The sequence below is a fragment of the Poromitra crassiceps genome (assembly GCF_964638095.1).
Source record: "Poromitra crassiceps genome assembly, chromosome: 6".
In the NCBI taxonomy this organism is placed as follows: Eukaryota; Metazoa; Chordata; class Actinopteri; order Beryciformes; family Melamphaidae; genus Poromitra; species Poromitra crassiceps.
In genome coordinates, this window is record NC_139627.1 from 29,159,004 (window position 1) to 29,183,951 (window position 24,948).

Here is a 24,948-nt window from a genome sequence, read left to right on the forward strand (position 1 = left end):
GTTTTGAGGCAGCTCACCTTTCATTATGACAGTTTGTTCTGCCTTCGAGATGTTGAGGGCCTGGTGGGGCCTGCTCATCATATCCATGACCAGTCTTTGAGAAACATTGAGGAAGATGCTTGGATTCCTTATGACTGAAGAACAAGCAACTCAATAGCAGTTGGGAGCCAATTTCTCTCTTCTAAATAAAACGGTAACAGCCAGGCGTAAAACCACGTAAGAGTCAGACATAAAACCACACAAGAGCCAGATGTAAAACTACATAAGAGCCAGACTTTCGTGGCACAAAATGTGACACAAATCATGACTAACAGACAGACAGACAGACAGACAGACAGACAGACAGACAGACAGACAGACAGACAGACAGACAGACAGACAGACACCACCCGCCTATTATAGGCAATTTTATTATAGGATTGGAAACACAGATGATCGAACACTATAACGTCTTCTCAATCATAGTGATTGGCAGCACTGGATCTCAAATATTTTTCTGTCTGTTGTCTTTTGTTTGTTTGTTTGGTTCTTTGCCATTTCCAGTTTGACAGTGGCAAAGAGAATCAAGGGATATGCTGTTTTAGCATAATGTGTGGAAAGGATTCCTGTGTGTGTGTGTGTGTGTGTGTGTGTGTGTGTGTGTGTGTGTGTGTGTGTGTGTGTGTGTGTGTGTGTGTGTGTGTGTGTGCACGTGTGCGTGCGTGCACATATGCATGTTTGTAAATACTGAATGATTGTCAATAGATCTTCCTGGAAATGGAGAGAGAGAGAGATGCCCATTTCATTTCATATCCATTAGTCACTGTAATGTGAGTTGTAAGAGGTAACAGCATCTAATGCTTGCTCATATCAAGCTCTCTCTCTCCTTCAATCAAATATTTGACATCTCTCTCTCTCCCACGCGCGCACACAGAGATCCACTGTTTCACTACACTCAATTCCAATTATCTGCATTCAAATTATTGACCTACCAATTAATCATATAAACGTCAGGTTTTGATCAATCATCATCACCATCACATCATCATCATCATCATCATCACATCATCATCATCATCATCATCTGTTTGATTTGAACTGTATGCAAACTTAGACAGTTCATGTAAAATACAGTTTGGCAAAATTATATTTTACAGCATCTGCCTTATACCAAATATCCCTTTCTCTGTCTATATCCCAATCATTTTCGAATGCGTGCACAAACCTTTAGAATACCCCCCCCCCCAACACGCACGCACACACACACACACACACACCTACACACACACACACACACACACACACACACACACACACACACACACACACACACACACACACACACACACACACACACACACACACACACAGCCCCCCCCTCCCTCATTGCTCTAGTCTTGATTGATCAGATCCTTATCTGTCCCTTTGACCTCTATCTTAAACTAACAGAGGGAGCAGAATCTTTTGTTTTAATTTTGTTCAGGGCAAAACTAATAGACAATATTTTGGAGCACAACTGGCCCAAATTAATGTGAATGAATTAACTTGATATTTAAGGCCTTTTTAAACTGTCTTCTTCTCATGCAGAAGAGAAGCATTCAGTATGGCAGTGTAGAAAAATATTAGAGAATCTTAAAAGTAGAGAAAAGCATCATTGCTTATTTGGAATGAGCCTATTTATTCATGAAAGACTGCTTAAAAAAAATCTCTCTCCAGAGAGAAAGGGGCTAATTTGACAGGACTATCCCTTTAACCAACTCCTGCCGCGACATAACGGAATAGTCCATTTCCCCAAAAGGGGAAACTCTTCAGTTGCTTCATGTGATTCTATGATTTTAAACAAGAGCCTGGATTTTGAAACTACCCGATCACTTTATATGTAATTCTTTCCTAAACCTTGATAGCAAATTCAATTGAACATTAAATTTGACGGCACAATTTCTTAACAAAAAGAGAGTCCACCCCTTTGGGGCTATTCTATTTATAGTATCAGCTGTTGCAATATAAAGATTTGCTACACAACGTATTGTTTCGCGGATGTGTGGAGCGCAGTCGCGTCTGTGGCGAAAGGGCGGCGGTAGGACGGTGGTTTGAAGCACCAGAAACAGACAGAGATGAGGAGTATGTCGGTGTGAGGACATTTCTTTGTGTCCGCGACAACCAAGCTCATTTCGGTAAGTTGCATTTCTGCTGAGAGAGAGAATACGGTCGTGAATACATGCTGCTATTCCATGGGCAGTGCAGGAAACACCTTGGTTAAAATCCTAACGGTACACTACTCTTATAAACAACTTGTTGTATGTAGCCTAGCTAAAAATCACCTCATGACAGCACCGTCAGGGGGAGATGCTAGTCTCATGCAAGAATATGGACGACTATATCCCATTTGCGGAAATTGCTTATTGCTGCAAACTTAGGAGAAAGATGAAGCAACCGAAATCCGTTATTCAGGGGCGGTTCTGTCGGTTTCCATAGTCGCTCACAGTAGAGGACAGGCCTTGCCTCGCTGTGTCAAAGACGGGTTTCTGTGTTATGTTGGAATAAAACAGACGTATTTCCTCGTCTGTCATGGTCTTTCTCGCCTGTCACGATCAATAATGAACCAACTTGGATTGATAAAACAACGGTAAGGCATTTGTAACCTATTTGACCACGAATCGATATTCTATTATGCGTTTAGCCTTAATACATTACATTTGAATTTGCTATAGCACACACGATTGTGTCCGGCTATAAACCATTGACTGTAAATCAGTGCTATAAACCAGAAATGATGTAACAACTAGTTCCAAGAACAACAACAACAAGAACAACAACAAGGCCTAATAATAATAATAATAATAATAATAATAATAATAATAATAATAATAATAATAATAATAATACGGTAATAATCATCATCTGTGGACAGAATATAATGTTAGGGATTCTTTGTGTATTACATCATAGGATGAGATCATTCAGAAGCACCAGTCAGTCTGCAGAAACACACACACACACACACACACACACGCACACGCACACGCACACGCACGCACACACACACACACACACAGAGTGGCACACAGGCATATTCACCACTATTAATAGCAAAGTGAAATCACCAGATAATGTGGCTATTAGGGGACAGATCCCTCAGCCTTTCATCATGGCTTCGTGGAAATGTCAAACCCTACTGTACTGAGGATGATGATGTTGCTGCTCTGTCTTCTTGAGGATAATGATAATGGTGTCACGCTGTTTGCAAATAAAAAAACCTAACGGGAGCTCGTTTTGGTGTGCGGATCATTCTTTTTCCTTTTTTCACGATAATGGTGTTGTGACCTTTGCAGAATCAGATGCAGAGCAGAGCATGCTGTTGGATAGGCTAGTTGATGTTTCACAGTTTGCTGTTTGAAGCCTTCTAAGTCTAAATATGCCCTTTGAGGGGAAATTCCCCTTTGGATGACTGGTAGGCCTACATGTTGAGTTCATAACTCTGAAGTTAGTGTTGTATGTTTGTGATTCATTGCTGCTTATTTGAATAGTAACACCTGCAAGAAATGGCACATGCATTTGTAGAGCCTTATATGAAGAACTCTGATTTGATAGTAAAATAATGTAACTGCTTATGTATGGTGTTATAATTTAGGGCTGCAACTAATCGTTATTTTCACGTTGATCAATCTGTCGGATTATTTTCTTGATTAATCAATTAGTTGTTTCGTGGTCTATAAAATGTCAGAAAATGGTGAAAAATGTCCATCAGTGTTTCTCAAAGCCCATCATGGATGTGCTCAATTGGCTTGTGCACAACCTAAAGATATAAATTTTACTCTCATAGAGGAGTAAAGAAACCAAGAAGCTGGAATCAGACCATTTTTATTTTTATCTGTGTTTTATTACTCAAACCAATGAATCAGTTATCAAAATAGTTGTTGGTAATTAATTTAATAGTTGACAACTAATCAGTTAATCATTGCATCTCATTATAATTCTAAATTTGCTTTATTTTCTACTGTTAGTTCATCACCATCGTCAATGGTGTTCCTTTTAGTCTATTATTCACATTGAAGTATGGATGAGATTTAATTGGTAAGGGCGTGGGTTAGCAAACCTTTTTGTTTTTGCCAGTGGATTCAATTGAGAAACTGCTTGTTCCATTGGGAGTCAGGTTAGGCCAGCTACCCAATTTTCAGGCTGAAGCCATGGTTGACAGTATGCCAAATTCATTGCAAATGTAGGCTATAATACTGTAAGGATGCACCATCTAATAAAGTTAGTTTCATGCTTTACCTATTGAGTAATACTGCATGTAGTTACTATTTTTGTAAATTTTGTCCGAGATGCGATATCTACCTTTTGGCAAATTAGACCATGCTTGTACAAAATTCATACAAAATTATAGTATTTTTGATCTCATTTTGGATAGTAACCCAACTCGAGTATTTGGGTGACAAAATGGTAACAGGTTTTACATCAGACTTTCTGTATTTAAGAGTTATTGTATGATGACTGTACTGTAATGTACCCCCCTAGCCTGGTAAACCAGCCGGTCACGTGAACTCACATTTCAATTCGTTCTTCCAGACCGTCTGGCCTCAAGCCCTGGGAGGGCTTTTGCAGAAACTGAAAAGCGTACGAGCAAATCAGCGATCCGCCTCGTAGTTGACATCGTAACCGCCAGCCAATCAGGAACGCCGCTGGGAAAACAATAATGGCTGCCTCCGTGCTTGTCCGCCTCGAGGAGTAACGTTAATGTTTGTTGAGTTTAAACAGCCATAAAGTGCAATTATTGCAGAAATAGACTCAATAACAACAATTCAACAAGTAATATGCAACAGCGGAGTTTCTCTGCGGAAAATATGTTTTTGCCGTTCTCCCGAGTGGATTTGCATTTGACTGGATCCAATGCTGATTGGCTGAAGAAGTTGTCTGTCAAGGCAAGTACACCCGCCCAACTTCCGCCCACTGCAAACACTGGGTGAAAGCTTGAGGCCAGACGGACTGGTAGAATGAAATGAAATGTGAGTTCACGTGACCGGCTGGTTTACCAGGCTAATACAACGCCCCCCCCCCCCCCCCCCCCCCCCCGCGCAAGAAAGAAAGAAAAGAAAGAAAGACAAAGAAAAGTGTGCTGCTTTGGAATCTAAGTCTGCCGAGCATTAGACAACCATTTGATCATTCAATTAATTTCATTGATGCCTCGTTGGGTTTCACTTATGACATTCTTGTGGCCTGGCTGGAATGTCCAAACAGTCAATATGAATGGAAATGGATTAGAATAAATGAATAGAAAGGTGAACGTAGAAAACGCTCTCAGTAAGTCACAGCAGATCAGTGAGACATTTGCATTGTGTGGAAGACAGACTCATTCACAGAAATTCTCAAAGCCATGCACTATTAAGAAAAATACACTAAAAAATTTGGCACATTTTGGCTAATTGCTAGTCTTTGAGTTTCTTGCCATTGCTGTGAATTGGGGATGACCCATCCTGTGATCTGTTATACACAGTCGTTACTGCAATTTGCACTTTGTGCACTCAACCAAATGGCACGCCATGCTGAAGATAGCAGTGTGGCAGTGTAGAGGAAACACGGTGGAGGGCCGTGGACTTGGTCCCTCGCTTTTGAAAATGAACAAAAATGATCGATTCTTTCTTCGACTTATGTGCTTATCACTGTGTCTATTTGAGTCACATTAGCAATGCTTTATTGATCCTAGGGGAAATAGGGCCTAGGATGTTCTCATGGTCAGACTCAGCTACAGAGCAGCACCCCTGCAGCTGGTAGGGATTGTCTTGCCCACAAGGGGGCTTGAACATGGCTCGTCTGGTGACAGGTCAATGTCCCTATACTGCAATATGCAGCCACCCTGCTACCCCGTTAGAACAGACAGTTTGAAAAAGCATTGCAATGCACAGTGAATTTGTACTTTGTATGAATCAAAGAAAGCAGGGCTTCATAATTAATTCTGTATTTTTATGTCATGACCTGATATTGTAACATTTCACTTACATTTATGAGTTCAGTTCTAGGCTAGATACTGATACATACAATATACCAAACGTTTAGCAACATAAGCTTCAAATGTGTACTGAGAGCAGTACAGTGCAGGCTGGGGTGTGCATCATGTGATATGAATGTTGATATAGGCAGTACAGTACAGTACAGTACAGGCTGGGCTGTGCATCATGTGATATGAATGTTGATATAGGCAGTACAGTGAGTACAGGCTGGGCTGTGCATCATGTGATATGAATGTTGATATAGGCAGTACAGTACAGGCTGGTGTGTGCATCATGTGATATTAATGTTGATATAGACAGTACAGTACAGGCTGGGGTGTGCATCATGTGATATGAATGTTGATATAGGCAGTACAGTACAGGCTGGGCTGTGCATCATGTGATATGAATGTTGATATAGGCAGTACAGTACAGTACAGTACATGCTGGGGTGTGCATAATGTCATATGAATGTTGATATAGGCATTACAGTGAGTACAGGCTGGGCTGTGCATCATGTGATATGAATGTTGATATAGGCAGTACAGGCTGGTGTGTGCATCATGTGATATGAATGTTGATATAGGCAGTACAGGCTGGTGTGTGCATCATGTGATATGAATGTTGATATAGGCAGTACAGTACAGGCTGGGGTGTGCATCATGTGATATGAATGTTGATATAGGCAGTACAGTACAGGCTGGGCTGTGCATCATGTGATATGAATGTTGATATAGGCAGTACAGTACAGGCTGGGGTGTGCATCATGTGATATGAATGTTGATATAGGCAGTACAGTACAGGCTGGGGTGTGCATCATGTGATATGAATGTTGATATAGGCAGTACAGTACAGTACAGGCTGTGCATCATGTGATATGAATGTTGATATAGACAGTACAGTACAGGCTGGGGTGTGCATCATGTGATATGAATGTTGATATAGGCAGTACAGTACAGGCTGGGGTGTGCATCATGTGATATGAATGTTGATATAGGCAGTACAGTACAGGCTGGGCTGTGCATCATGTGATATGAATGTTGATATAGGGAGTAACAGTACAGGCTGGTGTGTGCATCATGTGATATGAATGTTGATATAGGCAGTACAGTACAGGCTGGGGTGTGCATCATGTGATATGAATGTTGATATAGGCAGTACAGTACAGTACAGGCTGTGCATCATGTGATATGAATGTTGATATAGGCAGTACAGTACAGGCTGGGCTGTGCATCATGTGATATGAATGTTGATATAGGCAGTACAGTACAGGCTGGGCTGTGCATCATGTGATATGAATGTTGATATAGGCAGTACAGTACAGGCTGGGGTGTGCATCATGTGATATGAATGTTGATATAGGCAGTACAGTACAGGCTGGGCTGTGCATCATGTGATATGAATGTTGATATAGGCAGTACAGTACAGGCTGGGCTGTGCATCATGTGATATGAATGTTGATATAGGCAGTACAGTACAGGCTGGGCTGTGCATCATGTGATATGAATGTTGATATAGGCAGTACAGTACAGGCTGGGCTGTGCATCATGTGATATGAATGTTGATATAGGCAGTACAGTACAGGCTGGTGTGTGCATCATGTGATATGAATGTTGATATAGGCAGTACAGTACAGGCTGGGGTGTGCATCATGTGATATGAATGTTGATATAGGCAGTACAGTACAGTACAGTACATGCTGTGCATCATGTGATATGAATGTTGATATAGACAGTACAGTACAGGCTGGGCTGTGCATCATGTGATATGAATGTTGATATAGGGAGTAACAGTACAGGCTGGTGTGTGCATCATGTGATATGAATGTTGATATAGGCAGTACAGTACAGTACAGTACAGGCTGGGGTGTGCATCATGTGATATGAATGTTGATATAATCAGTACAGTACAGGCTGGGTGTGCATCATGTGATATGAATGTTGATATAGGCAGTACAGTACAGGCTGTGCATCATGTGATATGAATGTTGATATAGGCAGTACAGTACAGTACAGTACATGCTGGGCTGTGCATCATGTGATATGAATGTTGATATAGACAGTACAGTACAGGCTGGGGTGTGCATCATGTGATATGAATGTTGATATAAGCAGTACAGTACAGGCTGGGGTGTGCATCATGTGATATGAATGTTGATATAGGCAGTACAGTACAGGCTGGGGTGTGCATCATGTGATATGAATGTTGATATAGGCAGTACAGTACAGGCTGGGGTGTGCATCATGTGATATGAATGTTGATATAGGCAGTACAGTACAGGCTGGGGTGTGCATCATGTGATATGAATGTTGATATAGGCAGTACAGTACAGGCTGGGGTGTGCATCATGTGATATGAATGTTGATATAGGCAGTACAGTACAGGCTGGGCTGTGCATCATGTGATATGAATGTTGATATAGGCAGTACAGTACAGGCTGGGGTGTGCATCATGTGATATGAATGTTGATATAGGCAGTACAGTACAGGCTGGGCTGTGCATCATGTGATATGAATGTTGATATAGGCAGTACAGTACAGGCTGGGCTGTGCATCATGTGATATGAATGTTGATATAGGCAGTACAGTACAGGCTGGGGTGTGCATCATGTGATATGAATGTTGATATAGGCAGTACAGTACAGGCTGGGCTGTGCATCATGTGATATGAATGTTGATATAGGCAGTAACAGTACAGGCTGGGTGTGCATCATGTGATATGAATGTTGATATAGGCAGTACAGTACAGGCTGGGGTGTGCATCATGTTCCTGTTATGTGAGCCCTGTCGCTACTTTGTTCCCATGTGAAGAGGGAAGACCCCACATCCTTTCCCAGGGCAGCAGCTATCCACTGTTCTGCAGACAGAGTTCATAGAGCCATGGTCAAGAGAAAATATGACTAAGATTGGAAGTGCTTTTTGTCTTGATTGGCCCTCTGTTGGAAACCGGCTTTCCTTTCTCTTGGTAGTGACGGAGCCACGTTTACTGACTGACAGTTACACCAGCATTTCATCTACCATGCCTGGTTCCACTCTTTGGAAATGGTTTAATTTGAACTGGTTACTTTACTGTTGCAGTTCGAAGAGACCTACTCATTCTAGGTAGACTGTCTGACGGAAATACTTATGCTCCTCCCTACTAGGTTTTGACCTGCCCATGATGGCTGGTGTGAAAACCACAACTGCTTTCATAGTGCTTCTTAAGCACTTCTCTTTTTGTCCTTCTTCAGAGAACTGAGAATTTGTTTGAGACGCTGTTTGTAACGTTACCCCAATAAGTGTTCCAATGGCGCAATCCCTTAGTGACTTTGGCTGACTTTGGCTCCTTAGTGACTTTAACTACCTGCCTGCATGCCTGCCTGACTGTTACAGACTTTCTGCCTGCCTACCTGACTGTTGCAGACTTTCTGCCTGCCTGCCTGACTGGGCCTAAAAAAAAAAAAAGTTTGGTTCCTGTTGGTTGTCAGTTGAGGTGATGGGTCGGTAGGGAATTCTTTATTTTTTTATTTTATATTTTTTCCAGTGGCAGCAAGGGATAGATAGGAAATATATATATTTTTTTATTTTCCTTAAAATTACAGCAGCGATGGATACTTTTTTCATAACATAGCCTACATGTACTCTACCACAAATGAGTAAGTTGCTGTGCACGAAACAGTATCTCGAAGGCGGACGGAGTCGCGGTACTTTGAGCCGTCGAGGGCACAGGTTCTAGCTCTGCCGTGCACTTCAGTGCTAAATACCTGAATTGAAATAAAGCCATGACGCCACTGACGAGCGAACCAAGCTGCTGAGTGGGGGTCGACACCACATCGCTGGCGATATCCGTCCATTTGTCAGCTCTGTCCACTTTGCCGGCTGCTGATACAAATATACAAGGGCACTGTTTAACTTCCTGAAGCACGTTTTCAAATGATTTGAACCCCAATCTCACAATTTTGGTTGGCACGCTAGTGCTGCATGAGCAGAGAAGCGACAGAAAGCACATGCTCCGTCATGCTCCCTGCCATTTTCGTTTTAAGGGACCGTTTGTTATTTAGGGAAGGGTCCACTGGAGGAAAATAGGGGAGGGTCATCTTGTTTTAAATTTAGTCTGAGGGAGGGTACACTCTCTTTAATTTGAGTCCAGGGGAGGGGTATACAATTTTGATTCGATAAAAATATATAAACTTTTTGTTGTTGTTGTAATGTTTGCTTTTCGGACTTCAACAACTACTGAGTTGCTTCATTTACACCCCTCCTGTCCAAACTGTTTGGTACAGTATGTCCCGGTGCATTGTTTCTCTTTGGCGGTCCTATCTGTCGATCTTTGTGCTTGGCCTATCCAGACAGTAGGCGTGTACAGTATCTGGTGAATCAGTGGCGCTTTTCTGGTGATAAAATGTCACTCATCTCCTGAGTTACGGCTGTCACTCATCTCCTAAATTACGTTAAGTCTGCAAAGGATATTTATACCACCAGGATGACATACATGTATATGTTTCACATAGGGTTGTGTTTTGATTTCGAGATTCTTTTTTTTTTTTTTTTTTCCATCAGTCATTGACCGCTATTTAAACACAAATATTGATATACACAGAGTGAAGATTGTTTCACAAGCGAAAATAGCATTATGTAGCGACCGGAGGAGGCGGTCGCTCTGATTGGTGACAGTTCATGTTCTTGTGGGAAGCTTGTTACTGTTACAGTTAAAAACGTGGTTTAGTGATGTTGTGCTCATGTTTTGATTGCATTATGTGGTAATGTCAATGTTAGTGTGGCCAGGATAATGTTTAGTTTTACTATCAATGTAGCCACCACGACTGAGACTGTTAGTGTGTTCGATCACCTCTGGCCGGAGTTTCTGCAAATGTTGAATGATTCCGATGTGGAATAAATAGCACCCCCTGCTGTCACGCGGTGTATGAGGCGCAGGAGTGGTTAAAAGTAAGATCTCTGTGTCAGTCTGCATTCTTCCACGCAAGCTTGCCACAATATTGTTTGGGGAGGGTCAATCATATTTTTCAAATCACTTGGCGAGGGTCAAGGAAAAATATATTTTGATCAGGGAAGGGGCACAGCTTTTTATTTCAGAGCACACCAAATCCCTCCAGTGACCCCCGCTTCTAAATAACGAACGGTCCCTAAAGTAATGTATCTGTAGCGAAAAGCACCTTCGCGCAGTGGCAAACCCTGCCCCTTAGCGCCACCGTCAAATCAACAAGCTCATAAAATAAATTTGGGTCGCACATAAATTGACAGCGTCGGTCAGAAACCGGAACCGAACAAAAACATTTTTTAGGCCCTGTCTAACTGTAGCAGACTTACTGACTGACTGACTGTTGCAGACTTTCTGCCTGCCTGCCTGACTGACTAAATGTAGCAGACTTACTGACTGACTGTTGCAGACTTTCTGACTGACTGACTGACTGACTGTTGCAGACTTTCTGACTGGCTGGCTGGCTGTGAAGAGGAAGGCAGCGTCTTCCTTCCCTGCATTGTGCTGGGCAGGAAGAGATGGACTGTAGCCAGCTGACAGCTGTTTCCTGGTGGATGAAGGAGGAATGGGGGGAGTGGTGGTTGCGCTGGTGGTGGTGGTGGTGGTGGTGGTGGTAGTGTGTAAGTGCGTCTTTTTGTCCGCCTCTGTCTGTTGCTGCACTTGAAAAGCCTGTAAATCTGAGGCTTCAGTGGTAAAAGAGAGTACAATAGCGTAGTTTAATGTTACATTTGTTAGCATTACGGGGATGCTGGGGAGCTTAAATGTTCTTTCGATTTGCTGTTTTCTGCTAACAAAAGAGATTCTGTCTGTCCCCCCTCATCATCCACAAAGTGCCCTATGGCGATGATCTGTTTCACAATGTATGGTGAGCTTTGAGTGGCTTTGCCCTGTTATTCAAATGTGATATTTTCACACATTCCACTCCAGTTCACTCTCCCATCATGTCTGAATTGCCTCCATATTGTTTTCATGTCAACTTTGTCCTCATTTGCCCTCGTCTTTTCTCTGCCTCGCTTTCGCACTCTCTCTTCTGTTGCTCCCTCTGCGCCCTCTCTGCACCCCACACCACCACCACCACCACTACACACACTACACACACACACACACACACACACACACACACACACACACACACACACACACACACACACACACACACACACACACACACCATCTCTCTCAGTCTCTCTCAGTCTCTCTCTCCCTCTGTGGCCAGCTGTGGTGTGAGCGACAGGCTTTTGCCACAGCAGTGTGAGATGGAATGAAAGAGAAACAAGAAGGCTTGCTGAGATACATATGAAAGCCTCTTGGTCAGAACACAAGTGACTGATACATATCATTACTCAAGACTCCAAATGGGCAGACACAGATGGAAAAACATGAGTAAGGTACAAGCTACTTTTCCCTCAGGTGTACAATGTACATATATAGATGCATTTGAACTATTATCAAACGTCTAAACAGAAATGAAAAGGCTGAAAGGCTGTTTTTGTCCCCGTGCCGTGGGGAGTCTCCTCTTCTGTCGGGTGGAAAAAGCCACTCTTTCTTTTCTTCTAACCTCTGTAGCAATAAAGAGCCTTTTTATTTTTGTTTTCAAAACACCATAATTACAAAGTACAGTAGTCCATGTGTCTGAAGCATTATATCAAAGTACAGTAGTCCATGTGTCTGAAGCATTATATCAAAGTACAGTAGTCCATGTGTCTGAAGCATTATATCAAAGTACAGTAGTCCATGTGTCTGAAGCATTATATCAAAGTACAGTAGTCCATGTGTCTGAAGCATTATATCAAAGTACAGTAGTCCATGTGTCTGAAGCATTATATCAAAGTACAGTGTAGTCCATGTGTCTGAAGCATTATATCAAAGTACAGTGTAGTCCATGTGTCTGAAGCATTATATCAAAGTACAGTGTAGTCCATGTGTCTGAAGCATTATATCAAAGTACAGTGTAGTCCATGTGTCTGAAGCATTATATCAAAGTACAGTGTAGTCCATGTGTCTGAAGCATTATATCAAAGTACAGTAGTCCATGTGTCTGAAGCATTATATCAAAGTACAATAGTCCATGTGTCTGAAGCATTATATCAAAGTACAGTAGTCCATGTGTCTGAAGCATTATATCAAAGTACAGTAGTCCATGTGTCTGAAGCATTATATCAAAGTACAGTAGTCCATGTGTCTGAAGCATTATATCAAAGTACAGTAGTCCATGTGTCTGAAGCATTATATCAAAGTACAGTAGTCCATGTGTCTGAAGCATTATATCAAAGTACAGTGTAGTCCATGTGTCTGAAGCATTATATCAAAGTACAGTGTAGTCCATGTGTCTGAAGCATTATATCAAAGTACAGTGTAGTCCATGTGTCTGAAGCATTATATCAAAGTACAGTGTAGTCCATGTGTCTGAAGCATTATATCAAAGTACAGTGTAGTCCATGTGTCTGAAGCATTATATCAAAGTACAGTGTAGTCCATGTGTCTGAAGCATTATATCAAAGTACAGTGTAGTCCATGTGTCTGAAGCATTATATCAAAGTACAGTAGTCCATGTGTCTGAAGCATTATATCAAAGTACAATAGTCCATGTGTCTGAAGCATTATATCAAAGTACAGTAGTCCATGTGTCTGAAGCATTATATCAAAGTACAGTAGTCCATGTGTCTGAAGCATTATATCAAAGTACAGTAGTCCATGTGTCTGAAGCATTATATCAAAGTACAGTGTAGTCCATGTGTCTGAAGCATTATATCAAAGTACAGTAGTCCATGTGTCTGAAGCATTATATCAAAGTACAGTGTAGTCCATGTGTCTGAAGCATTATATCAAAGTACAGTGTAGTCCATGTGTCTGAAGCATTATATCAAAGTACAGTAGTCCATGTGTCTGAAGCATTATATCAAAGTACAATAGTCCATGTGTCTGAAGCATTATATCAAAGTACAGTAGTCCATGTGTCTGAAGCATTATATCAAAGTACGGTAGTCCATGTGTCTGAAGCATTATATCAAAGTACAGTAGTCCATGTGTCTGAAGCATTATATCAAAGTACAATAGTCCATGTGTCTGAAGCATTATATCAAAGTACAGTAGTCCATGTGTCTGAAGCATTATATCAAAGTACAGTAGTCCATGTGTCTGAAGCATTATATCAAAGTACAGTAGTCCATGTGTCTGAAGCATTATATCAAAGTACGGTAGTCCATGTGTCTGAAGCATTATATCAAAGTACAATAGTCCATGTGTCTGAAGCATTATATCAAAGTACAATAGTCCATGTGTCTGAAGCATTATATCAAAGTACAGTAGTCCATGTGTCTGAAGCATTATATCAAAGTACAGTAGTCCATGTGTCTGAAGCATTATATCAAAGTACAGTAGTCCATGTGTCTGAAGCATTATATCAAAGTACAGTAGTCCATGTGTCTGAAGCATTATATCAAAGTACAGTGTAGTCCATGTGTCTGAAGCATTATATCAAAGTACAGTAGTCCATGTGTCTGAAGCATTATATCAAAGTACAATAGTCCATGTGTCTGAAGCATTATATCAAAGTACAGTAGTCCATGTGTCTGAAGCATTATATCAAAGTACAGTGTAGTCCATGTGTCTGAAGCATTATATCAAAGTACAGTGTAGTCCATGTATCTGAAGCATTATATCAAAGTACAGTAGTCCATGTGTCTGAAGCATTATATCAAAGTACAATAGTCCATGTGTCTGAAGCATTATATCAAAGTACAGTAGTCCATGTGTCTGAAGCATTATATCAAAGTACAATAGTCCATGTGTCTGAAGCATTATATCAAAGTACAGTAGTCCATGTGTCTGAAGCATTATATCAAAGTACAGTAGTCCATGTGTCTGAAGCATTATATCAAAGTACAGTAGTCCATGTGTCTGAAGCATTATATCAAAGTACAGTAGTCCATGTGTCTGAAGCATTATATCAAAGTACAGTGTAGTCCATGTGTCTGAAGCATTATATCAAAGTACAGTAGTCCATGTGTCTGAAGCATTATATCAAAGTACAATAGTCCATGTGTCTGAAGCATTATATCAAAGTACAGTAGTCCATGTGTCTGAAGCATTATATCAAAGTACAGTAGTCCATGTGTCTGAAGCATTATATCAAAGTACAGTGTAGTCCATGTGTCTGAAGCATTATATCAAAGTACAGTGTAGTCCATGTGTCTGAAGCATTATATCAAAGTACAGTAGTCCATGTGTCTGAAGCATTATATCAAAGTACAATAGTCCATGTGTCTGAAGCATTATATCAAAGTACAGTAGTCCATGTGTCTGAAGCATTATATCAAAGTACGGTAGTCCATGTGTCTGAAGCATTATATCAAAGTACAGTAGTCCATGTGTCTGAAGCATTATATCAAAGTACAGTAGTCCATGTGTCTGAAGCATTATATCAAAGTACAGTAGTCCATGTGTCTGAAGCATTATATCAAAGTACAGTAGTCCATGTGTCTGAAGCATTATATCAAAGTACGGTAGTCCATGTGTCTGAAGCATTATATCAAAGTACAGTAGTCCATGTGTCTGAAGCATTATATCAAACTACAGTAGTCCATGTGTCTGAAGCATTATATCAAAGTACAGTAGTATATGTCTGAAACATTATATCAAAGTACAGTAGTCCATATATATCTATCTATCTATCTATATATATATATATATATATATATATAAGGGATAATCCCTAACCCATGACTAGGTGTGCGTTATGTAAGGGATAATGTATACTGAGCCGGTGATTACTGTGGAAATAATGACCGACAGGTGAATGATTTAGCCCGACGCGCAGCGGAGGGCTTAATATTCACCTGAAGGTCATTATTTCCAGTAATCACCGGCTCAGTATACATTATCCCGCTTAGAACACGGCCTACAACTAAATCATTCAATAATCTGACAAAAATAATTATTCAAATAGATTTTTTAATAGCGTTTTCAACACAAAGCGGTTTCATTCGTAATTGGCACACAAGACACCACAGCTGCAACTGGTTGGCCTAATTAGTAGCGTCTGCGGACAAAATGCTCTTACCAACTGATTAATCCAGGTGTGGCAGAGCAGCGGTCGGTTGTCGAGAAATAATGACCGGTGAATATTGTTGATTGACCAATCAGAATCGAGTATTCGAGAGAGCCGTGTTCTAAATGATTTTAATGCACGACGTGGAGGCAAATAACCACCCGACGCCGCAGGTGCATTCAAATTGTATAATGCACACCTAGGAGTTGATTATCCCGCTTATGGTCATTTGCCAACAATATAAAATAAACGCATTTGTGAATTTTTGGTGGAAGTTTAGCAATCAAAATCTGAAGTTTTTCACAAGCCATAACTCCTAGCAACACTCGGGAAACCGATTAATAACTGGAACAAGCATTCCAGGTATTAGAATCCCATCAGCTTCTCATGCAATTGAAACATTGTTTGCTGTTCCACTAATTAGGATGAACCTTGGATACGAGCCGGTATGGTGCAGGCCCAGGGAGTCTAGTCCACTCAGCTCATAGAAGCTGAGGTAGCGATTAGTACAAACGTTTACTGTGCTGTTTGATTAAACAGCTGTGCAGGCTGTGGAGCGGATTAATTTACAACATGTGATTAGACTTTAGCTGGACTACGTGTGCATTATATGGTTTTAATTAGGCCTGCACGATATGAGGAAAATCTGCGATGTGCGATAACATTGTTCAATATAGCGATGACAATACGACTTGCGATAAATAAACAAATATTAAAGTATGGATATTAGCTATACATGTCTTTCTGCTTTAATAATGCTATCATAGACCCCAAACATAGACTATGCCCACTGAATAAAGAAATGAAATACACACTGACTCTAGCTGAAACTACACACAGCGTGTTTGGGCTTTGGCAGAGGGGCGGAGCGCACTGTGCAAGGGAAAGGTGTACGCTAGATTTACAACACAAGACAAAATGATCAGGTGCTGAGTGGGAATGCATAACGCATGTAAATAAAACCACTTTTGTTATTCATTGCGTTTCAGGTAGGGATGTCAATTTTCGGTTAATTTCACTTTCGATTAACCGACGCTAATAATCGATTAACCTATCGGTTAATTCATAATTTTTTTATATTAAAAAAAAAAAAAAAAAAAAAAAAAAAATGTCTATTTACTCAATGAGCTCATGCCCAAACAAGGCGTGTCTATTTAGATGCTGAAATGTTAATGCTTTTTGTGTTAGAATTATGCCTTTATTTTTTGTTGGCTTTGCTGAAATTTATAAGTTTATTGCCACATTTTGATCAGGTAATCATTCCAAAATCATTCTGGCTCTTATATGGATGACAAGGAAATATATTTTTGAGAGCTTTATTTCCTGTTTATGTAAACATTACAACAACAACAATCTGTTATTTCTTTTGATTTTTTCACATTAGGCCTACTGTCTTTTGCAGCATAAAAACTTAAACAAAATATAGCCTATTTCGATTTGCTGCCAACAATTGAACAAAATTTGAACAAAATAGTTTGCTTGATGCAAAACACTGTGCAAAATCTGCAAGGAAACTCAAAAAACGTGTAAAAAAAAAAAAAAAAAAAAAGTTTTTTTTTTTTTTTTTTTTTTTTTTTTAATATTAACTGATAGACCGACAGCAATAACCGAACAACGACGTTAGCGACGGTTAATCGATTAACGGTTAACCGTTGACATCCCTAGTTTCAGGCAGTCTTTGCGATGTGTTTATTGCGCATGTTCATATTGCGATGACGATGAAAATACAATTCATTGTGCAGCCCTAGTTTTAATGCACACCTGCCGGCTGCCGGCCAATCAGAAACAAGTATGAATGAATGAATGATGATTTTATATATGTATAATATATATATATACACCGGTGTATGTATGTATATATATATATATATATATATTTAAGCAATATATCACGAGAGCAAGTGTGTTGTGGTGAATATATCCCGCTGATAAGCTGTTATCCCACGAGGCCCCAGGCCGAGTGGGATAACAGCTTATCAGCGGGATATATTCCACAACACACGCTGCTCGAGTGCTATATTGCTTTTATAAAACGGTTTCCAAGTATAATAATATAATAATACTAATACTATAAGTCCGACTGGCATGGTATTCTGAGAGTCAGTTGAAACACTACTGTAAGGCGGGACCTCTAGCAAGAAGATAGACGTGCGGGTGATTTGATTGGATCGTTCTGGAGACTGAAGTCGACATTGGCCAATCCTGGCGCTTGCTGAGAGCTTTTTGCAAAGTCCGACACCAGAGCCGTATGCCGACACCAAGTAACATTACGTCTTATTTAGAAATGCGGGGTTAAGAGTGAGGGCGCGCGAGAGAGGGGTTAAGACATTAGCCCGCGTCTATTCTTGTACAAAACATCATTTTCTGCAAAGTATTAGTAAAGTTATAAGCGAAGATCGATTCACAAGGATCTGAAAGCTGTCTCCGCCATTTTGTTTTTGAGGTAACCAAAGCCTAAGAGAGTTGCGCCATCATGCGTCTGGCTGCAAGCGAGTAGCTTTTTGTTTTGACACTACTGTAAGGCGGGACCTCTAGCAAGAAGATAGACGTGCGGGTGATTTGATTGGATCGTTCTGGAGACTGAAGTTGACATTGGCCAATCCTGGCGCTTGCTGAGAAGCTGAGAGCTTTCTGGAAAGCCCAACCGGGAGCTCGAGGCAGCGCTGCCTTTTAGTAAGAGAGTTGCCATGGCAACCAATAACCCATGGCCATGGGTTATTGAACTCGGTTACTGGAATTATACAATGGCTGTGAACCAATCAGATTGCTTGATTTGAGAGAGCCGTTTTATAATTAAGCAATATCACACGAGAGGGAGTGCATTGTTGGCTAATATTGGCACTGCTGTGATTCGGTCGCAGGCACGAGGCCGCAGGCCGAGTGCCGTAGATAATCACAGCAGTGCCAATATTAGCCAACAATGCACGACCTCGAGTGTGATATTGCTTTTATACAACAGTTCTATTAAACAAAGCTGATTAAAAAAAAATGACAAAAAGCTGAGAAAATAGATGATTTCTGTATTTATTCCTCCGCCAACAAAAATAGTCCCCCCAGCCTTCCCTTTGCAGAAAATGTAGCCTAATCAGCCCGCCTGGTCAGAAGGAGGCGTAGCGCCTGCCTGTAACAGAGATCTCCGTGTCTTATCAGCGGAGACCGTTTTGAGTCCTTACCCTGATCGTCGTAACACAGCCAGTTCTCCGTCTTTTGAAGCATGCTGTTAGATTACAACAAACTAGTTGTGTGGCTTAGCCTTCCAAAATGTTGCCGTTAGTTTTTTAGAATGTAATACATAGAATTGGGAACGTTACATTCAATTTCATTCAGACTGTCTGTCTGGCTCAATAGCCGCCATTTTTCCCCCGGAGCGAGGGAGGGTGAGAGGAGGGAGGGTGTTTTACAGTAGTGGCTGAGAGAGCGTAGTGGCACAGTGCTCCAAGCAGGTCGCGAGGCACATTTTTTGCAACATCAACCAATCAGGGGGCATTCCCTGGCAATTCACATGGACGCGCATTGCTACGACCAGCATACTGACCAAGCCGTGTTGGTGCAACAGGCGTAAGTCCATGGTCTTATAAGACCGACGTAGGAGTTACGACCAGGCATAGTTAAGACCAGTTGGTGCAACCGGCCCCTGGAGGTTTCCGCAGAAGAATGTTGCTCCCCCTCGTCCTCTTCTGACGAGCATTCATAGTTTAAGTCAAAAGTTATGTTAGGAAAAAAATCCATCTTTGCGCTCTCGGTTACGCTTTGAATGACGTTCAATGTAACGTGGCTGGTGTTTGTTTTGTTGATTAGAGCAGCTGTGAAGCGGAGTGATATAGCCTACCCTACACACAGTGAAGCGCCAGTGCATTATCGTGAAATATAGGCATTCGTAAGATCCCTCTTGTCCAATCAAATTGCTCGGCCGGAACTACCTGTTGTATAATTCATGATAATGCACTGGCGCTTCACTGTGTGTAGATCACTCCGCTTCACAGCTGCCCTAATCAACAAAATGCTTCACAGCTGTAGAGTAGACAGTAGTAAAGTAGACAGCCTGCAGTTAATTAGGCTGATTAAGGCTACATTTTCGGCAAAGCAGAAAGCTTAGGGAACTATTTTTGTTGGCGGAAGAATAAATAGAGAAATCATATATTTTCTCAGCTTTTTGTCATTTTTTTAATCAGCTTTGTTTAATAGAACTGTTGTATAAAAGCAATATCACACTCGAGGTCGTGCTGTTGTTGTCTAATATCGGCACTGCTGTGATTGTGACCGAATCACAGCAGTGCCGATATTAGCCAACAACAGCACTCCCTCTCGTGTGATATTGCTTAAATATATATATATATGTATGTATAATATGAAGATAATCACAGCCGTGATGATATTAGACAACAACAGCACAACTTCGAGTGTGATATTGCTTTTATACAACAGTTGTACAGCATAAACAAAGCTATTCATCAAGTAATAATAGCATTTTTCTCAAGTAATTTGCGACAACTGATGATTTCTGTCTATTACTCGCCTCCGCCAACAAAAACAGTTCCCCCAGGATTGCATTAGTGTTAGTTACCAAGCAAGCAGAAACAGTAATATTTCCAACCAGTGAGAGGCAGCAATGTGTCTCAAGGCATCTAGTCTGCAGCAAAGCTATTAGAAGCAGCAGAAGAAGAAGCTCGCCCGATAGCTTGCAAACAGATTAGCACTAGTATTTTAGCAAAATATCAGAAACAGCGTATATATATATATATATATATATATATATATATATATATATATATATATATATATATATATATATGTCTTTCAATGCTGCGGTGTAGCACTAGCTCTATTGCAGCGGATTGGGCATGATCAACCCTTCCGCGGGCAACGCTGCAGACAGAGTAGGAAGGCTGATCCGTGGGCGGCTGCTTCCGGGACGCGGGTCGGGGTCTTAATCGGCCTCGGCTGGGTCCCCAGTTAACATCACTGATGACGCGTCCCAGCGCATGCTGTAGCATTGTATTTTGAATCGTATAGCCTATATATATATAGCCTATATATATATATATATATATATATATGTGTGTGTGTGTGTGTGTGTGTGTGTGTGTGTGTGTGTGTGTGTGTGTGTGTGTGTGTGTGTGTGTATGTGTGTGTGTGTGTGTGTGTGTGTGTGTGTGTGTGTGTGTAAACTACTAGACAACTTGCTCTGTTCTCTCGAAATAAGAATCTAAATAAAGTCAGGTTTCATACCATGACTCATCTGAAAGCTTAACCCACAAATAGAAGTGTGTTTCACAGCTTTCAGATCACTGTGTTTTGTCGGAGGGCTTGGAGGGCAGTGAGCTCTCCCTCTTGGCCTCTCTGTCTCTTCCTCTTTTTCCTTTCTCTCTTTCCATCTTTCTCTCTGTCTGCTTTGATCCACAACTCTTGCTGTGGTCTGTGGTCTCCATGGTGATGAAAAAGCAACCGCAAAAACAACCTTAACACCTCTCTCCCTTGTTCTCTGTTGCTCTCTCTCTCCTCCACTGTCAACCCCACTCCTGCTCTCTCTCTCTCTCCTCCACTGTCAACCAACCCCACTCTCTCTCTCTCTCTCTCTCTGTCTCCGTCTCCTCCACTGTCAAACCCACTCCTGTTCTCTATCTCTTTCTGTTTATCTTTCATTCTCTCCTACTCTCTTTCATCTCCCCCTACTCACTCTCTTTCTCTGTCCTCTTATTTCAGCCAGGTGTGTCTCAGTAGCCACCTATTAGCCAACTTCACCACCTTTGGCTACCGTTGCGGTAGCCATGGCGACCAGTGCGGTGCCAAGCGACAACCTGCCGACGTACAAGCTGGTGGTGGTGGGGGACGGCGGCGTGGGGAAGAGCGCGCTCACCATCCAGTTCTTCCAGAAGATCTTTGTGCCGGACTACGACCCCACCATAGAGGACTCATATCTTAAGCACACGGAGATAGATGGACAGTGGGCCATACTGGATGGTAAGTAGAGAAGTGTGTGTGTGTGTGTGTGTGTGTGTGTGTGTGTGTGTGTGTAGTGTTTGTCTCTGATCCCACTACAGAAGATTACCTTCTCAATGAAACTCATTCATTCAGACAGACAGACAGACAGACAGACAGACAGACAAGGGTCATATTGTATTGTAATGGTGAATGAGTGGGCGGGGCGGGGCGAGAAAGTAGAAGTTACACTGTATCCATTTATCTGTCTCTCATAATGCGGTTGTCAACAACAGCTCTGTTCACGCTTGTACTTCAGGTTCATCACGTGCCACCATCTTTTAACACATACAGTTAGTCTATATATTCTTTTTCTCTACCTACACGTTGCACAATTTAAAACCCTTTGCGTAGGCTTTTAAACCCTTTAATTACCATCATTTTTAATGTGTTTTCTCTACAGACAATAGCTAAGAATGATCCCATTTCTCTGTGTCAATTTTCTGAAATCTTCTGGTTTCTCTTTCATATTCCTTTTTCTTTCAGTATCCTGGATATTGAAGGAACTGATATAGATTCATAAATCCCAACATCGATCTTTTAATATAATGCCTTTTCCCATGGATGCTTGAAGTTTGAAGCCTGTTAGACTTGCATGGTTTTGTTCCTAGAGATCTCATAAACATCTGTAAACAATCATTTAAATAAAGCACCAGGTTAGAGGGTTCCTTGTGCAATTTACAGCATTAGTTCTTTGAGAATCTCTTTAATATCCAAGTAAAATATAGCCTGGTAAAGCTATTAGAAGCCTTCACTGAAATAGTGATGGCCTAAGTAAAACAGATAATCACTTGTATGAATGTAATCTCTGTGAGAGTACTGTTTTTGTTGCATTCTGGAGAAACTTTTCATGGTCTCAAATAGGGCTAGGCGATAAAATTATATCAATATATATCGGCAATAGACACGTCATCAATAAACTCATAAAGCTCATAAACAGCCTATCATGTCCCTTGAGTGTGCTACGAGTGACACGCAAACAGCCAATTATTTAACAAACAAACTCTGAGTGTGCACCCACCCCAACAGCCAATCATGTCCCTTGACAATGGGCAGTGCTAATGACGCAAACAGCAGGTTTGGTTTCACTGCACCACACGTGAAACAACAACACAGTGCAGTGCAGAGGGAGAAGACGTGGATGAAATGCCAGCTCGCTAGTATTGCAGTATATTGGATTTTTCAAGTCTGACCCGAAAGCAGAACACAGTTGTCTGTAAACTTACAAAGAATTCAATGTGAGTGAGTTTCAATTCATGTTAACGTTAACGTAAATTGACAACGTGATAACACGTTCCATAACGTTACCGTTCCTATGAGCGGGGGACCTCAAAGGGGACCTCATTTTCACAGCCTACTATTAGCAGGTGTGTGTGTGTGTGTGTGTGTGTGTGTGTGTGTGTGTGTGTGTGCGTTAGATGAAGGAATTGGCTAATGGAATGCCTCTTCTTCTCTGCAGTGCTGGACACAGCAGGGCAGGAGGAGTTCAGTGCCATGAGGGAGCAGTACATGAGGACAGGAGACGGCTTCCTCATTGTCTTCTCTGTCACGGACAAGGCCAGCTTCGAACACGTCGACCGATTCCATCAACTCATACTACGGGTCAAAGACAGGTACACGCGCACGCACGCATCATGCGTTACCATCCTGCGTCAGATCACGCACACACGCATCATGCATTACCATCCTGCGTCAGATCACGCACACACGCATCATGCATTACCATCCTGCGTCAGATCAGGTTGAGTTTTGCCGACTGCAGAAATGGTTGACGTAGAGCAGTGCTTCCCAAACTGTGGTCCACGGGGGCTCCGCCTGGTGGTCCGCCAGAGCCTTTAAAGTTACACAACTATAACCTATCATGCCATCTCATTTTCTCCTTCATTATGAAGATTGATTGATAGCTGCCATGTCGTGAGATGATTGGTTGAAATGGGGTAGAAATGTGATAGTACTGGGATGTCACAATATATCGTCCCACAATATATCGCGATATCAAAACGTGACAATATGTATCGTTGAGATGAAATCTCATATCGCGAGAAAAAGAAGCTGAACATGGGGGCACTGATCTGCATCTGATTGCATGCTCGCTCTACTTTTGATTGCTTTGTTTGAACAGACAAGGGACGTTACAGACACGGAGGATGAAAATGGTGAAATTAGTCAAATTAGCGTGGAGGATACCCCCTCAACTTACAAATCGATCGCAAAAAAATATCGTATCGTTATCGTGAACCCAATATCGTGTATCGTATCGTATCATGAACTAAGTGTATCGTGACACCCCTACTGAATGACGTCAGCATACTGTATATTAGAGTTATGAATGAAATCCTGAAAAAGGAACTTCTTTGAAAAACTAAAGAAATTTGATTTTTGTGATTTTTTTTTTGCATACATTATTAAATAGGTGCATTGACTACCCAGGTATGTGAACTAAAATAAAATAAAAAGTCTTTAAAAGCACATGAAAAGCCGGTGTCAAAAAGAAAACGAAGAAATGAATGGAGCAAGGATGTGAATTATCCACTTCAATATCTAATGGCATTTTCTGTTTCAACAATGCCTGATTAAACATGCGTTTCAAGGTGTGTGTGTGTGTGTGTGTGTGTGTGTGTGTGTGTGTGTGTGTGTGTGTGTGTGTGTGTGTGTGTGTGTGTGCTTACTGCTTTGTTACATCTGTGACTCAGAACTGTGCACATGCACACAACTGCTTGTGTGGTACAACAATAACCTATGTAGGAATACTTCCAAATCTAAAACTCGCCTCCATTTCTTCGTCATAGAAATGACTTCCTGTTCAAAACGCTGGCTGTTTTACCTGCTCAAACTAGTCTGGCTCACCTGGTCAAACCTCGTTTGAGAAAAGTTAAAAACACGCACATCCAGGTCGAATCCGGCAGGTGCAGAGCTGGAGAGAGGCTGGAACAGTGAGCAGTCTGCTCGAAACGTTACCAACGGTGCAATAAAAAT

The 24,948-nt window shown here is 41.4% G+C and overlaps 1 protein-coding gene across 1 annotated transcript in view; it reads left to right on the forward strand.

The window, feature by feature from the left end:
- Nucleotides 1–2,020: 2,020 nt before the first annotated feature.
- mrasa (muscle RAS oncogene homolog a) overlaps nucleotides 2,021–24,948 on the forward strand; it is a 34,190-nt gene continuing 11,262 nt past the window's right edge. Inside the window, exons 1-3 of the mRNA XM_083638655.1 lie at nucleotides 2,021–2,153; nucleotides 21,697–21,954; nucleotides 23,432–23,585. Of these exons, the coding sequence (XP_083494781.1) occupies nucleotides 21,762–21,954; nucleotides 23,432–23,585 (347 nt within the window). The 5' untranslated portion in view covers nucleotides 2,021–2,153; nucleotides 21,697–21,761. The remainder of the gene's footprint in view (nucleotides 2,154–21,696; nucleotides 21,955–23,431; nucleotides 23,586–24,948) is intronic.